This window comes from Globicephala melas, chromosome 10 (assembly GCF_963455315.2).
Source record: "Globicephala melas chromosome 10, mGloMel1.2, whole genome shotgun sequence".
NCBI classification, from domain to species: Eukaryota; Metazoa; Chordata; class Mammalia; order Artiodactyla; family Delphinidae; genus Globicephala; species Globicephala melas.
The window spans coordinates 42,765,731-42,781,915 of record NC_083323.1 but is presented as its reverse complement, the minus strand read 5'-3'; the positions used below and the strand labels follow the sequence as shown (position 1 = coordinate 42,781,915).

General features: G+C 34.3%; 1 protein-coding gene across 10 annotated transcripts in view; it reads right to left on the bottom strand.

Annotated features, from left to right (window-relative positions):
- The window catches only part of KCNC2 (potassium voltage-gated channel subfamily C member 2), a 197,719-nt gene that overhangs the window by 4,074 nt on the left and 177,460 nt on the right, over nucleotides 1-16,185 (bottom strand). For 7 of the 10 annotated variants that reach the window (XR_009565465.1, XM_060306196.1, XM_060306197.1 and 4 more), the window contains exons 3-4: nucleotides 5,789-6,716; nucleotides 3,546-3,710 (exon numbers count right to left, since the gene is read on the bottom strand). Coding sequence is in view for 9 of the 10 variants with exons in the window: in XM_060306196.1 (XP_060162179.1) it covers nucleotides 3,546-3,710; nucleotides 5,789-6,716 (1,093 nt within the window). In the remaining variant the exon portion in view is untranslated. The remainder of the gene's footprint in view (nucleotides 1-3,545; nucleotides 3,711-5,788; nucleotides 6,717-16,185) is intronic. The other 3 variants (XM_060306198.1, XM_060306200.1, XM_060306199.1) reach the window with 1 other exon arrangement.

Genomic DNA, 16,185 nt, shown 5'->3' with positions numbered 1-16,185 from the left:
TAGCTCTACTGTGGGGTAAGATTGGAGTAATAGGAACCTCTCCCTACATATACACCCACAAACTTTCAGCAGATTAGATGTCTTCTTTGGTATTTTGTAGATGGAAATTTATGTCCTCCATTAACTACAATGAAGTTCTCTAGGACATAATTTCTGCTAATTATCTGCCTATATATTTTGTTAGTATTTTGAGCTATAAAGCATGGGAGGTGGTATATATTTCGTTCTCCTTTGGTAGCTAATGGAGTAGTTAATGGGAGAATGTCTTAAATAATTAAAAAGGAATTGCAAGTCATTTTTTCTTACATAGGGATCTTCACGTGCCTGGAGGGCTAGTTATCACTACTCTTCTGTAATGCGATTGGAAATATAACTGGAAATTGTAGAAAGAATAATTTATACAAGTTGACTTGGATTTTTAGTGTAACCGAAAAATGTAAACTAGACTATAAACATTGATTGGTTTTGATTAAAAGCAAACTAGTGAATATGTATGAAACAAAGAGGTTGTTAACAACTAAAATTCATCCTTATAAAAATGTACCTTTTGTCCTCACTGTCACCATGTTCTCTATAAGACTTCCAAAAAGGTAAAAAATCTGTTTGACAATTTACATTAATCATGCTAGTTACATGTAAATCTTGGTTGCCATTCTCAATGTTTACTTTTCTGAATTATAGTTATTAACATAAATATTATTTATTCTATTTATAGGTCTTTTATTTTTAATAACTATGATTTCAATGTCCATTTGAGAAGGCTTCCCTTATAATTTAGTAACAAGTATTTAATTAGTAAAATTATAAGTTATTCATATAAATATATTGTTCCTTTATTCTGGAGGTTCATTTATGAACAGAAAATTTGATAAAATTTTGCCTTATCAAACTTCTACTGAATGGAATGACTAAAAATATAATTCATGAGAATAAACAATGTTGAACCCAATACATGGTATACACTTTATACAGCTTTTAAGAGCACATATTAGTTTGGGACAGTATTGAAACTTCCTATTCATGTACTATCAATGGGTATGTTTGTGTTCATGTAAAATGATTTCATAAAACTACTATATAAATAAAAACACAGGTTCTAAGTTTTGGGAGTTTACTCTTTTAGGGAATCCACATGTTTTCTTAATGTATGCCCAACTACATTTACATTTGTTGATAGAAAAATAATACAATGGGAATCCAGTCATTTATCTCATGTACATAGGGGAGAATTTTCATAACTCTAAAATCAGGTTAAGGTAGAAACCAATTTGAAAGGCCAGGAAGAAATCATATAGGAAATAAATATCTGAGTAGGAGTAATAGGAGACATCTCTAATCTACATAAAGGAAAAAGGAGAAGAAATGAATGGATTTCTAATAGACATGACAAAATAAGACACTGAGAAGATTAAGTGAAATTAGCCAGAAATGTTATCAGACCTAGGAAAAGAACACAAATCTGCAAAAGAATTGGGCAAGAATGAAAACGAAGTTGATTATGGTGAGAAATGACAAAGAATAAAAAGCTCATAGATGAGTTTTCAAAGATGTTCTCACTGATAGAATTTGTATTTGTGAAATAAGATTGAATGTATAGTTTTCTCATATAAACTGAATATCTTATGAATTGCTTTGCTCATGAAAATTTGCTATTTTATGGAAAAACTATATTTATATAGTGCTTTATAACTTGCAGTCTTTTTTCAAATGTGATCCCCTTTGACAGTTTAAAATTCAAAATATTTTCTAACCTAGAAAAAAAAATTCTATCTAGATCCTTAAACATGTAACCCTAGTATAAATATTGCATGTGATACTTTATTGAATGATGCTCAAAATGCACATAAATCTAACCACATATTACATAAAAATACATATATACATATATAAGTATATATGTATATACACGTATAGTGATTTAAGATTACAATGCACTTAAAATACTATGTTCTATATTATTAGTTAGATATTATTATTTAATATATGTACATATATTTTGCTCAAATACTATGACAGAATATTAACTATCTTTATAAAATATTTAAAAATTGTTGTAACATGATATTTAAATGTAAAATAGCAAAAAATCAAATAAATCTATTAAGATGATTGAAATACATTTTGGTGCAAGGGATAGAGGTAGAGATTGAAAGTTCTTAGAATGAAGAAGGATTTAAAATATTACATATTAAAGAAACAAAAGAAGAGTCCTTTGTCTTCTCTTTCATGACTCACAGGTATGGAGACAGAAAGAACAATGTAAAGTGCTCAGAAGAAATGAAAGAGAAGCACAACATGGGTAATGAGCTATTTCAAAGAAAGCAGTCATCACAAAATAAATATTTTAGGCTTAAAATGGTAAAGTATTCAATAGGAAGAAACTGCAATGAATAGCAAATAAGCACAATATTTTAAAAATGCACTTGCACTAACGTGAAAGTTTTGGAGTGGCTTTTCGTTCAAATTCAGTCAACTGCATAAGAAATTATTATTTCTTCATAAGAAATTAATAGTTCTTTCTCTATTCTGTCAATAAACAGAGAAAAATAACCATGACACTAAAGCCACTGGAATTCTCAAAGTAGGAGGTAATCTAAGAGCATACCAGCACTTTGACAATGGTGGGTTATAAGTGTCAAAAACTATTTCTTAAGGAGAAGAAAAGGGTCCAATTGTTGGTTCGTAAAATTTACTAAAACAAAAACAAAGACAAAAACTAGCACCTAAGGAATAGTCATAGATGCCTGGCACAATCTAGGGAAATGAAACTGTGCTGGAGTGGAGCTTCAGTATCTTGTTATATTCCTTAACAAAGATGTCTGTCCGATACAATGTATTCATTCAACAAATATTTATTAAGTATCTTCTATGTGCCACGTACTGTTCAGTGTCAATTAAAAAAATAATAAACTTAGAATTATTACTGCCCTGAAGAAAAATTCCATCAATACATTTTGTAAGTACACAAGTAGCCTTTCCAGTGATTGGGTATATTGTTCTATATGGCTGAGGATCTTGTACCTTAGCAACCTTCTGACATTCAGGTAAACCACTAGGAAAAGTGGCCCAAATACTGGATAAGAGACAACTAGAGTACGTTTAATGTTTTACTTTGAAAAAAGCTTTATTATTGTTTTAAATTATTAATTACTTATCAAATATATGCATAGTGTCAACTAGTGAGTTTAATTCATTGTAGGAAAAAAGATAACTTTTAAAGACTGCTGAATCCATTGTATTAAAGTAATTAGACGAGTGACTTAATTTTTAAATACTTCATTACAATTCTGCCCATAGACAAATGAAAAAACAAAATGTAAAAAAAAAAAGAAGGGTGAAATGCCTTTTAGATATGACAATCAAGTCGGCTGTTATGATATGTATTTTTAAATGTTTATAAAGAGAGAAGATATGATGAGGAAAAGAGCACCATGATTGCACAGTTGCTCCTAGAAAATGATGAAAGAGCATTTTACAGCACTCCATATATTTGCAGCATTTAATTGCTAAGTCACCTGTTAGGATCTGATTAAATGCATGCCTACCTTTCCTGATCCCTCCATCAGAAGCACACGTGTAATCACCTGTCGTCAGTAGGAAACATGTTTCCCCTCTTCTGTGTTTGTCTCTGGTACTAGAGCGTCTGATGGGGAGCCTTTCTGGGGGTGATAATGGCGGCTCACTTCCTGTACTGTCGTCACCTGATAACACTGGTCACAGCACCATGCCCATTGACAGACAGTGATGGATGAGGAAATGAGACAGTACAAAGAGTTTACGCCGAATGTCCATAGTACAGTCACTCGATATACAAAACACAATAATCACATCATGATAAGAAAAAGAATTTTCATCACTCATTACAAAAATTTATGTGGAGCAAAATGGAAATGTACTGAAAAGGAGAGAAATGTTGTTTGGGAAATTTTAACTTCATTTTGGATTTTATCTAATAGGACAATAACTTTTACAAAATTAATGTGAATTCAAAATAAGTGTGATAATGAAGTAGCACACAAGTTAATATCTTTCCATTTTTGACATGTTATCTAGTTAATGCAAATAGACATCTTTGAAAGTGGAGCCTACTGAAGGAAAAACTCCTAAGTAAATATTTGTCTTTGCAGTGCTTTAAGACGCATGCTTTTATTATTTTCTGAAAGTAATTTTCCCCAATAAATTGTAATGAAAATAATCCTGAAGTTCACAAACTTCATGTCCAGGTTCTCTATTTTGAGGTGACATAATATTTTTGAGCATACCAGTGGAAAAAGATCAACTTCTCAAATGCCCTTGAAACAACTGTTTACTTCTATATGTTTTTGCCAAAGACTTTCACATCCTATCAGCCTAGATACTAACTTATAACAATGTTTGCCCAGGCTGAGAGTGTGTCCTCATTTCCATGCCCTTCATACGGGCTCTGCGCAAGTACGTGAGAGCAGTCTAATGAGAGCAGTAACACCAACTAAATTTCATCTTTCATAAAGACATTCCTGGCGTAACAATTCTCAGATACATATTGACAGAATTTGCAAAACAATCTACTAAATAAACATAAGGACTGCGAATAAAATCTTTGAAAAAGCAGTTCAGTTCCAGCCAGTTTTTTTTTTTTTCCATGTACCCCATAATAACTTTTGGAAGCTAAGGAGGGAACCTGTGAAAATGTCACTTGCCTTTTCTGTTTGTTTGTTTCCTTGCTTGCTTTGTTTAATTGTTGTTATTTCTAAATAACACAAAATTATTCACATGGGATTCTAGTAAGTCATTTTTCTACAAGAAAAAGATCAAACCTATCTAAGTTATAGGGAATGCATATACCTTAACTTTTCATAGTGGACAAAATCTAAATTGTGTAAACTACAAAATATTTCATCTGTAGTAGACATAATAGACTAGAGATGACACTATTGACTATCACTTTGGCAAACTGAATGTCAGCCTACAATCAACCCTAGATTATTTATGACAATAGAGAGGAGTAGCAATTCAACTAATTCAAGCAGTAAATCATCCAAAACTGAGTTCTGGGAGGGAACAAAGCCCAATGCAGAGTGCATAAAAAAGGAAATCCACAGAGAAATTCAACCTTGCCATTGATTGGCCAAAGCAGATCATCTAGCCCCTGAATAATGTTGGGCTGATTATATTACATAGCACCTTACCCAATCCAAAGGGATTATATTGAAATATCCTAATTTAAGAATAATGAAAACTTAATGAACCCTCCGTAATATTACTGAGGAAGTTATTTACTTTGAAAAGGGACATCTTACATATCACCTCTTTGGTGTTTAGGCCTTTGAAATGTAAACGTCCATTCTTCTTACATATCTTCTTCTTGTGAATTAGGTTAAAATGCATGGCCCCATGTGGCAGAGATAAAACTGAGACAAACACGCCAAGCCAAATGATATGGAGATCAACATTTTGAGAATGAAGGATGGAAAATGTCCAGTATCGTACCATCACATCGTGCAGGGAAACAAAGAAACATTGGCACAAAAGCAACAAACAGGCAAAAGAAAATATTGGTACCATCAGCAAAGGGCATTCCCACTAAAGCAGGAGAGCTCTATAGCCAGCTATGCAGACTTCTACTTAGGATTCATTTAGAAAAGCTATAATTTAGCTATCTACAAGCCTGACACAAACAAATTTTTTGTGAAGGGGTAGAATGGAAAACTCATGAAAATTTGCGGAAAATGAGAATGCTTGCCTTCTATTTCAGGGACATACTGGTCTATAAAGTATTTAATGGCATGCATTTGAAATCGTGTCTTACCTGATCTGTTATGTTCCGGAAGCCGATTGTCTTTGCCCAGACACGTGTCACCCTGTGTGCTATTACAGGCCATATTTAATTCTGTCTTGCAAAATGTAGGCGAGGTTGCCTGAGGGGCAGGAGGGATGTGCTTCTTTCTTTTTCTTGGAAGTTTCTGCTTCGCCATTGCCAAGGAGTAGTACATTCCAAAATTGTTGACAATGACAGGCACCGGCATGGCTATTGTCAGTACTCCAGCCAGAGCACACAGGGCTCCCACAAGCATCCCTGACCACGTTTGGGGGTACATATCTCCATAGCCCAAGGTAGTCATGGTCACTACAGCCCACCAGAACCCAATAGGAATGTTTTTGAACTGCGTGTGCTCACTAGCTGAAGGGTCATTGGGTTGAGCTCCTACTCTCTCCGCATAGTAGATCATAGTAGCAAATATCAAAACTCCTAGAGCCAGGAAGATGATCAGCAGCAAAAATTCATTAGTACTTGCTCGAAGCGTGTGTCCAAGCACCCTCAGACCTACAAAATGGCGGGTGAGCTTGAAGATTCTCAGGATCCTGACAAACCTGACCACCCTGAGGAAGCCAAGTACATCTTTAGCAGCTTTGGATGACAGCCCACTGAGTCCCACCTCTAAGTAGAAGGGTAGGATGGCCACAAAGTCAATGATATTCAAGAGGTTTTTGATGAATTCAAGTTTATTGGGGGAAAAAACAATACGGACTAAAAATTCAAAAGTAAACCATACCACGCACACTCCTTCTACATACGTCAAGGCAGGATCTGTTTCAATTTCATACTGTAGAACGACACTTGTGCCATTGATGACTGGTTCTGTCTTGTTTTTAACAATATTGAAAGCTTCGTGTGTCTCCAGGCAAAAAGTTGTGATTGAAACCAGGATGAAGAATAAAGAAGCAAAAGCAATAAACTGTAGAGAAAAAAAAAAAAAAGAAATAAAAGAAGAAACACAGAGTGATCTAAACATAATATATTTCAATCCAAATCTAAATGTATCAATTCCTGTAGTAGAAAAAGTATAAACATATATTTGAAGATTTCACTTGGCATGTTTCTCAAGTGTAAGAAGACGTGTAGGGAACATTCATTAGAGTTGCACTGATGATATGTTTCAAGTTCTGTTTTCAGCTTATATAGGCAAAAAGTTTTGATTTATGTTGGAAAATAATTTGACTCTTTTGTGTAAGACACTATACCTGTGAAAAGAGCATAAAAATCCTTGCAAAAGAATGTTAAAGGGCAACAGGCTGAAAAAAAAATAAATGTAGACAATGGCTCCAGATATTTTTTACCATCCTAGAGATCTTCACATATTAGATCAAGATTTACAACCATAAATAAAAGGTACAGTCCACACTGATAGAAATTTGGTAGCCACCCATATTTAACTGTAGGTTTCTTCTATAATGCTCAGATTGTCATGAGGTATGAACATGAAAAAAAAAAAATTTGAGCTATGTTACCATTTATATTATATCAACTTAAGGCAGAGTCTTGTCCAAAAAAGCAAATCTAGGAAGAGGAGGCATCGAGACTGAAGAGAGAGAAAGAGTTAAGGAACAAATTAAAAGGCAGTCTTCTTCCTGTCCTGAAAAAGAACTCCAAATGTTAAAGTAATATGTTATAAAGTTGCAGGATTTTTTTTAAATTCAACATTTCTTTGGTCAATAATATATGAATACACACCTACTAATACAGAATAATAATAAAAGCTCTCACTTATATAGTTCTTACTAGCGCCAGACAGTCTTCAAAGCAATTTACGTAATTAACTCACGTCAACACTCATAACAACACTACACCAACACCTTTTACAGTCATAGAGTTTGTCACTTCTCCAAAGTCATAAGATTACAAAGTGATAGACCTGAGACACTAACTTGGTAAGTTTTGCCCCCGATTCTGTTCCCATAACTACCAAACTCTCAAATGTAGAATACAAATATGTTGAAACCTTTATTTATCTTGGGATCACATACTTCTTAATATTAAAGATCTGAAAACTTGAAACCCAGTTGTTTTAGTAAATGGCACTGTTGCCATTTGTCACCACCAGAGGCTTTCAAAGAAGCTGGCAGATTTCTGGTGCTCTCTGATAACGCTCTTAGATTGAGCATGCTTAATGAATACCAAGAGACTATTCCTTGAATGTCTAAACAAATGAATTATTCAGCAGGAGGAGGTCATCAGTCAAGTGGAGGGAGGCCATTATTTAGAAATAATAGGGTATATCCCAAACCCAAAGCTCTTCCCTAATATCCTGCATCTCAACCATGACACTGAAAAGATCTAAGTTTCAAGAAGAGATTGAAACCACCTCTTTTTTTGCCCCTGGTTGATCTTCAACGGACGAGATATACAGATCTCGCCAAATACATAAGAGATACACAAAAAGACTAAAAAAAAAAAAAAAACTTTGGCTTGAGATTATCTGCTTTAAAGAACTACACAAATACCTGTGAATAAACAAAGCAACGGAATAGTTTCTAAATATACACAATTCTAAGACACAAAACTTTAGAAACCAAAAATTGTCTGTGTTTATGTCATTGGAACTTGCATTTATAAATATTTTTTTAGCATAATTTAAAGAACTACATGATGATTTTTGTATTTGTATTATTCTTCATTGTAATCTTTATAACTCAGTATATCTTTAGCTTTTAAAGACTTTGTAAATCTGCTGGAGTGTGATAGTACTATAATCGGAAACTAAAAAGAGTATAAAGAATGGAAACAAACTTTGATATTCCTGGAAATATACAACATTCATCTTAGAAGTACCTCATTATTTTGCTTAAAAATCAGCTTGATAGGTCATTTTTTATTTATAAAGGCTAAGGACACTAGGTATGGTCTAGAACAAGAGTTGTAACTGAGAACCAAAGTATGCTTCATAATAACATGGTAGGAAATTGGAAGTTGGCCTCTATCAGCCTGCAAGTGAGGACCTTGGAAGGAAGTTGAATTCTGAAGAGAAGGAAGTGGAAAATGTCTCTAAAGTGAAGGAGGAGAGGTCCATAATATGAGCACAAACAGTTGAGAAATCCCCCCACAGGTACAGCAGCAGAACTTTGGGAGACCAATGGAGAATATTAAATTCTAAGATGATGCTTGCTCTGTTAGGCCTTCAACAAAAGGTGGTTGTACAAAACAGCTTGGTGTTGAAGGTGCTTTGAGTAATGAAGGCATTGGACCATGGGAGAACAAAAAGAGGACATCAGTCAACCACGAGAGGCAAAATACGTACTGAGATTCAAAACCATAAGAGAGTAACAAATAAAAGTAAAACGTAATAAGGAGAAATGCAGCTCCCAATAAAGTCCTTGGAGATATTGGGAGACAGAGCTTCCCATGGAATGAAGAATAGCGTCTCAGTTTATTAGGAACTTAGTTTGAGTATCAAATGAAAGGGTGACTCCAGAAACCTTGAAGATCTAGAATTATCCAGAGGCCACATTTGGATTCCTTTAGCAAGGAACTTGTGTACTTTACCTGAACTTAAATCTAAGAGTCTTGGATATAGAAAATGTCTTCTTTTGTTCCTGACTCACTGAGTTAAGCCGAGATGGGTAAATATGAGGTTAGATTGAATAATATTTTTTAAAAATTAAAAAGGAAATAAATGGGGAAAAAGAAGGTTTTATTTGTTTTTCCTCTTCACTGAACTGGGAACTGTTTAAGGACTGGAATGATGTCATATTCATTTCTGTACCTCCTGCTTCTGTCACAGTAGTTAGTATTTAGTATGGCTGGATGGAAGAATAGAAGGATGGAAAAATTAATAAAAGAATGAATAAATTAACAAAATAAGGTAGACTATATTCTAATGAGGATAAAAATGATGTGAAAAAAGGAAATAACAGAAATGAAAAATGAAAGTCCGCATATTGAAGCAAAAAAGCCAAATTTACAGCTGAAGCAAACTGAATTGGCTCACAGGTCCAAATGTTGCCAATGTTAGCTTCCATTCATTCTGTTAATGAAGTTTGTATCTTACCAGGGAGTTGGGGAAGAAACTTATACTGCCATCTTTCTCTTCCTTTTCCCCTGTGATAAGACCACAGACTCCTACAAGCATTAAATGAAAATAAAAAGAGGCATGTTAAATACTAATTAAAATGTTAGAAAGCTTTCCAGACAAAATGTAGCATGTTGACTGAATTCACAGAACTGATATTTCACCCAAGGCAGTTTCAGACGGGGAATATCCTACTAAAATATTGGCTTGTGCGTCCAGTGAGTAGTTACTTTTTCTCCATAAGCTCAGTGCCCATGCTTAGCAACATAGAGTGCCCCAACCTCTCTCTCTCTCTCCCTTTTTTTTCCAATTAGCAATTATGGAGTAGAAGTCCTCAGAGTCCAGATTCTACATAGAAGGTATTAGGTCAATCAACCTCGAAGCAAACATTCAAGTAGAATCTCCAGGTATATATAATAGGCTGAGAGAAACAGGGGGAAAGTGTGGTATATTTTTATGTTTCATCATTTTCTCTTTCAGGTTAGCATTAAAATATATGTAACTGAACTCAACAACTAACATTCTCTAACACCATACACAAAAATAAACTCAGAATGGATTAAAAACCTAAATGTAAGGCCAGATACTATGAAACTCCTAGAGGAAAACATAGGCAGAACATTTTATTTTTTTATTAGAACTATTCTTTTTTTCTTCTAGTTTTATTGAGATATAATTGAAGAACACTCTTTGACATAAATCACTGCAATATTTTTTTGGATCCATGCTAATGTAAAGGAAATAAAGGCATAAATAAACAAATAGGACCTAATTAAACTTAAAAGCTTTTGCACAGCAAAGGAAACCATTGACAAAACGAAAAGATGACCTAATGAATGGGAGAAGGTACTTACAAAAGATATGAACAATAAAGGATTAATATCTTACATATATAAACAACTCCTACAACTCAACATAGAAAAAACAAACAACTCAATTTAAAAATGGGCAGAAAAACTGAATAGACATTTTTCCAAAGAGAAAATGCAGATGGGTAACAGGCACATGAAAAGATGATCAACATCACTAATCATCAGGGAAGTGCAAATCAAAACCACATGAAATATCACCTCACACCTGTCAGAATGGCTACCATCAAAACACAAATAACAAGTGTTGGGAAGGATGTGGAGAAAAGGGAACCCTTGTATATTGTTGGTGGGAATGTAAATGGGTGCAGCTGCAGTGGAAAACAGTGGAGGTTTCTCAAAAAACTAAAAATAGAACTATCATATGACTCAGCAATTCCATTCCTGGATATATATCCAAAAAAAAGAAAACCCAAAACATTAATTCAAAAAGATACATGCACCCCAATGTTCATAGCAGTGTTATTTACCATTGCCAAGATATGGAAGCAACCTAAGTGTCCATCAACAGACGAATGGATAAAGAAGATGTGGTGTAGAGATACACACACACACACACACACACACACACACACAATAGAATACTACTCAGCCATAAAAAAGAATAAAATTTTGCCATTTGCAAAAACATGGGTGGTCTTATAGGGCATTATGCTAAGTGAAATAAGTAAAACAGAGAAAGACAAATACTATATGATACCACTTATATGTCAAATCTAAAAAATTCAACTAGTGAATATAAAAAAACAGAAGCAGACTCACAGATATAAAGAACAGACTAGTGGTCACCAGTGGGGAGAGGAAGGGGGGAGGGGCAATATATAGGGGTAGGGATCAAGAACTACAAACTATTAGGTATAAAATAAGCAACAAAGATATACTGTATAATACAGGGAATATAGGCAATATTTTATAATAATTGTAAATGGGTATAAACTTAAAAAAGTGTGAATCACTATATTGTACACCTGTAACTTATATAATATTGTACAGCAACTATACTTCAATAATAAATAGCTAGCTAGCTAAATAAATAAATAAATAAAATTGAACTCAATAACTAATTCAAAAGCTCCAGAACTTACAAACATAATGAGAACAAGACTCATTAAGTGACCCTTCTCCATGCTTCCCTAGCCCAGGATCACTGATGATATTGTAGCAATTTTCACACACTTTTGTTACTGATTCTACATGCCCACAAGTTCTTCAAAGAGAAGAATTTAACATCTATCCTTAGAGCCAAGGACAAGGCCTAACCCATGACAAGAAGTAGGTGCTCAGTTCTTATGAAATTAGTAAAGCAGCACTTTTAAAAATATTTATTTGTTACATAAAAATTCTGTTGGCCACAACATGGAATCTCTCTTTAAAAGTCGCTTCTTATCAATTCACAGTCAGAAATATGGACCTTCATTGCAAAACTTAAAGGGAGAAAAAATCTGAAGAAAAATTAAATTCACCTCTATTTTTTAATGAAAGTCAATGAGATAATTTAATACTTGGAAATAAACTATGAGAAGATTTTTAAGACAAGTTACTTAAACATATGCTAAGGAATTTGTTTTCACAATCCCACATGAGGTACACCTGTTTTTAGTTTGTATTTCGAGAGCTTAAATGAAATCAATACACGAGAAGAGCAAGGACTTCCAATGATGAAGTATCAGAGCGCATAGTGCCTCCTGATCCAAAACCTCCACTTTTAGAAATTTACTCGGGTAAAATATGTATATAAAAGTACAAGGATATATGTAGGGCATTAATTTAAGCATTACTTGTACCCGAAGAGACCCAGAAAAATGTAAATATTCCTAGTCATTGTATTGTCATAAAATCGCATCACAAAGAATGATGTAGTTCAATACATACTGACACAGAATGATCACTAATGAAACATATTAAACAACAAGTGGCTCATAGTAAATACTAAGTATCTGATTCTATTCTAAATGGCTGTGGCACAACAATACACAGAGTCCAATCCCATTTCTTTCTTTATGTACAACTAGTGTATGCAAATAAATAGAAACACTATATTCTCAGCAGTGGTGATGTCTGGGTATAAGAGTGGCCTCAGGTGAGTGTGTTGCTAATGGAGAATCATAACTGATTTTATAAATGCCTGCAAAGTTTACATGTTTCACAAAATTTTTATCATGTATTTTAAGTTTAATTTTAAAACAAAATTCAAAGAAAGTAATGACCAAGAGAGGATACCTGGATCTTCATTCTCAATGACCATTAAGCTGATTTTATTTGTCCATAGAAATTATACATTTGCAAATTTTCTTCTTTTCTACAGCACCTGAAACTCAGCAGATGCTCTTAATTATGTACTATTCAAGTCCCTTGTACTACTTTTGCCGTAATTAACAAGTGTGGTGGTGGTTACAGAAATGTGGTCTCTAGAGAGAGAAAAAGTCTCTTTCATTAGTAAGTCTATCCTCAAAGGCCAACCAAACAGGGAAAACTAGAGACCAGTGTCTGCTGGTTCCATGCAGAGTTGACAATTACTTTGACTTCTTTTGAAGCTGGTAAAATCAATTTCTCTTCATCCAAGTTTCACCATTTAAAAGCAGTTCCACAAACTTAACTGCATTTATTGTACTGAATTAGATTGAAGAAAGCTGATCACATACATGGTTACTAAACTCAGAAATCAGTGAAGAAGATTAAGCTACAGGTAACTGTACATAATCATGTGTGTGTTTATAACAAGTTATATGTTTTATGTCTATATCTACATATAAAATGTGTTATATGTATGGATATATGTGTATTATACACAGTAGGTATAGATTAAATATAGACACAAATATATTATATAGATAGGCATAGAAACAGACAAAAAACCCAAAAGACATAGAACAATATAAGATTTAGATTCTGTAAATCAAGAAAATATACCCCAATATTTCTTTTGGCTACTGAGACTTATGTGGCCCCTAATAAATATCTTCAATCATGTTTTTGGTACCTTTATCCAATATATATACCATTCTCCTACATTTTTTTTTTCTATGTCACAGACTGATTTCATTGAAATTTTAGTTGTTTGTTTACAGTCAAGGCCTATCCACTCACACCCAAGTATAATTTTCCAGGATACAGGCAAGAGAGGCCTGTACATAATATTAGTTTTATCATATTGGATTGTTATATTCAAAGTTAGGGAACTAGAATTAAAAGTCATCAAATATGAATATACAATATCATTTACTTCTCTAAGTCTCACAATGAAATGTAAAGTGTACAATTAACATACTTCATGAAAATAATTTTTATAACTGTTTAATTAGACTGAAGAAAAATTCTATACCTTTTGAGTCATAAGAATAACAGATTATATATAGTCATTTCACACCATAAACATGAATTGTATACCCTAAATTCCAATTATTGAAAACTCTCCCCAAACCAAATTTTCCATCTTTAGCATATATTAATTTGTCTTAAATTTATTTTTTAAATGATTCAGTTTGTCTTGAAATGATATGATGTATACCACCATGATCTAGGATTTTACATAGGGGGCACATTTTAAGCCCTATGTACCCCAGTATATCTTTCCTTAGACTAACAATTACTTTCCAAAATGAATTATTTAAGGATCCTTGATTTTACTCAGTTGAAAGTGAGAGAGATTAAGGGAGGATTAGTTGAAGGTGAAGGGAGGTGACTAGCTTTCAAACACCTGTCAAAGATTCACTGACTCATAAATCTGTTTCTTTCAACACTATGGTGCTGTGGTTAAAACACACTCTACCCAGTGACATGAATGGCTGTCTACCCTGCAGTGTCACCTCTGCTGTACATCACAGAGTGTCCCAAGCTTCGGTCTCAAATACATTGTTCTCTTTTTGCCATATCTGCTTGCTCAGTAATTCTTTCTATAAACGGGACCTGTGCCAAGGTAACTGGGTCCTGAGAGTCTTCCAAGCCCAGGCATAGCTCCAATGGATCTGGCCGTTCCACAAACAGATTAACATATTTGTTAGGGCTTTAGTATTCCCTCCTCCTCAAGATGATTTTTTTTTTTTTTTTTTTTTGCGGTACGCGGGCCTCTCACTGTTGTGACCTCTCCCGTTGCGGAGCACAGGCTCCGGACACGCAGGCTCAGCGGCCATGGCTCACGGGCCCAGCCGCTCCGCAGCATGTGGGATCTTCCCGGACCAGGGCACGAACCCGTGTCCCCTGCATCGGCAGGTGGACTCTCAACCACTGCGCCACCAGGGAAGCCCAAGATGATTTTTTTTTTAGTGGACATCTGCTCTTCCTTGCTACAAAGCCTGTGTCAGGACCTTCCAGTCCACTCTAGTCTACCTCCACAGGTATCCCTATGTGGATAGAGGACACTAGAGTTTCAGTTCCTCCTCTACCTGAAGATCTTGGGCATCTTGCAAATAGTTCAAATTCTTCCCAGAGGGCAGAGGCAAATTTTCTATATTCCACAAAACAAAAGCCTATGTGTAACTTGTAATTTCGTTACGAGACGCAGAAAACCATATTTAAAATCAGGAGGGGATTGATTGGCTGTGTAATTGGAAACCCAGTAGGGTCAACCTTAATGCTGCTTGCCTTAGCGATTTAACTATATCAACAGCTATCAAAGTGTGGCCTGGGGACTTCTAGCGGTCCTCAGAACCTTGTTTGGGTCTACAAAATCAAAATTAGCTTTGTAATGATATTAAAATGATTTTTGCCTTTCTCATTGTCACACCAGTTTACAGGGAAGTTTTCCAGAAGCTACATGACATGTAGTATTACAACAGACTGAATGCACAAGGAGATATGAGAATCCAGACATCTTCTATTAAGTCAGACATGAAAGAGATGTGCAAAAATGTAAAACAATGCCACTCTTCTCACTTTATTTTTTCTCTTTCAGAGATGCTATTCTTTTTAAAAATTTATTTTTTATTAAAAATACATTTGCTCACATCACTGAGTTACATCCTAATCCAGGAAAATAGGTATCTCCTGACCCTTCTATATATAGCTAATAGGACCCAACAGTGACTCTATACAAGATCACAAGGTCTCCAATGTGATTTTCAATACAATTAGCTGCTTTACTAGATAAAAAACCATGCATTTGTCATATTAACACTTTTAAAGCTGTCATGAATGAACTGAACTCTAACCAAAGGAATTCTGGGTATTTACAGAAATCTGGAATAATCAGAAATATCTGCGTCCACAGTTTAAATATTGAAATCTCTGGAAATCTGGTAATCTCATCTACTTCCACAATTCCAACTGCCATCAATGCATGAGATGTCAATCTTCAGGTTATACCTTTACTTTGTGATTTATAATCATAATTCTCCAAATCCATACAGTTCTTCAGTCTCAGTAAATTAACAAATAATATGGAGGTAATCAAAACAATGGCTCTATTAGTCCAGGTTCTCCAGAGAAACAGAATCAATAGGATATTTATAGTATATAAAAAGGGATTTATTATGAGGGATTGGCTCACAAGA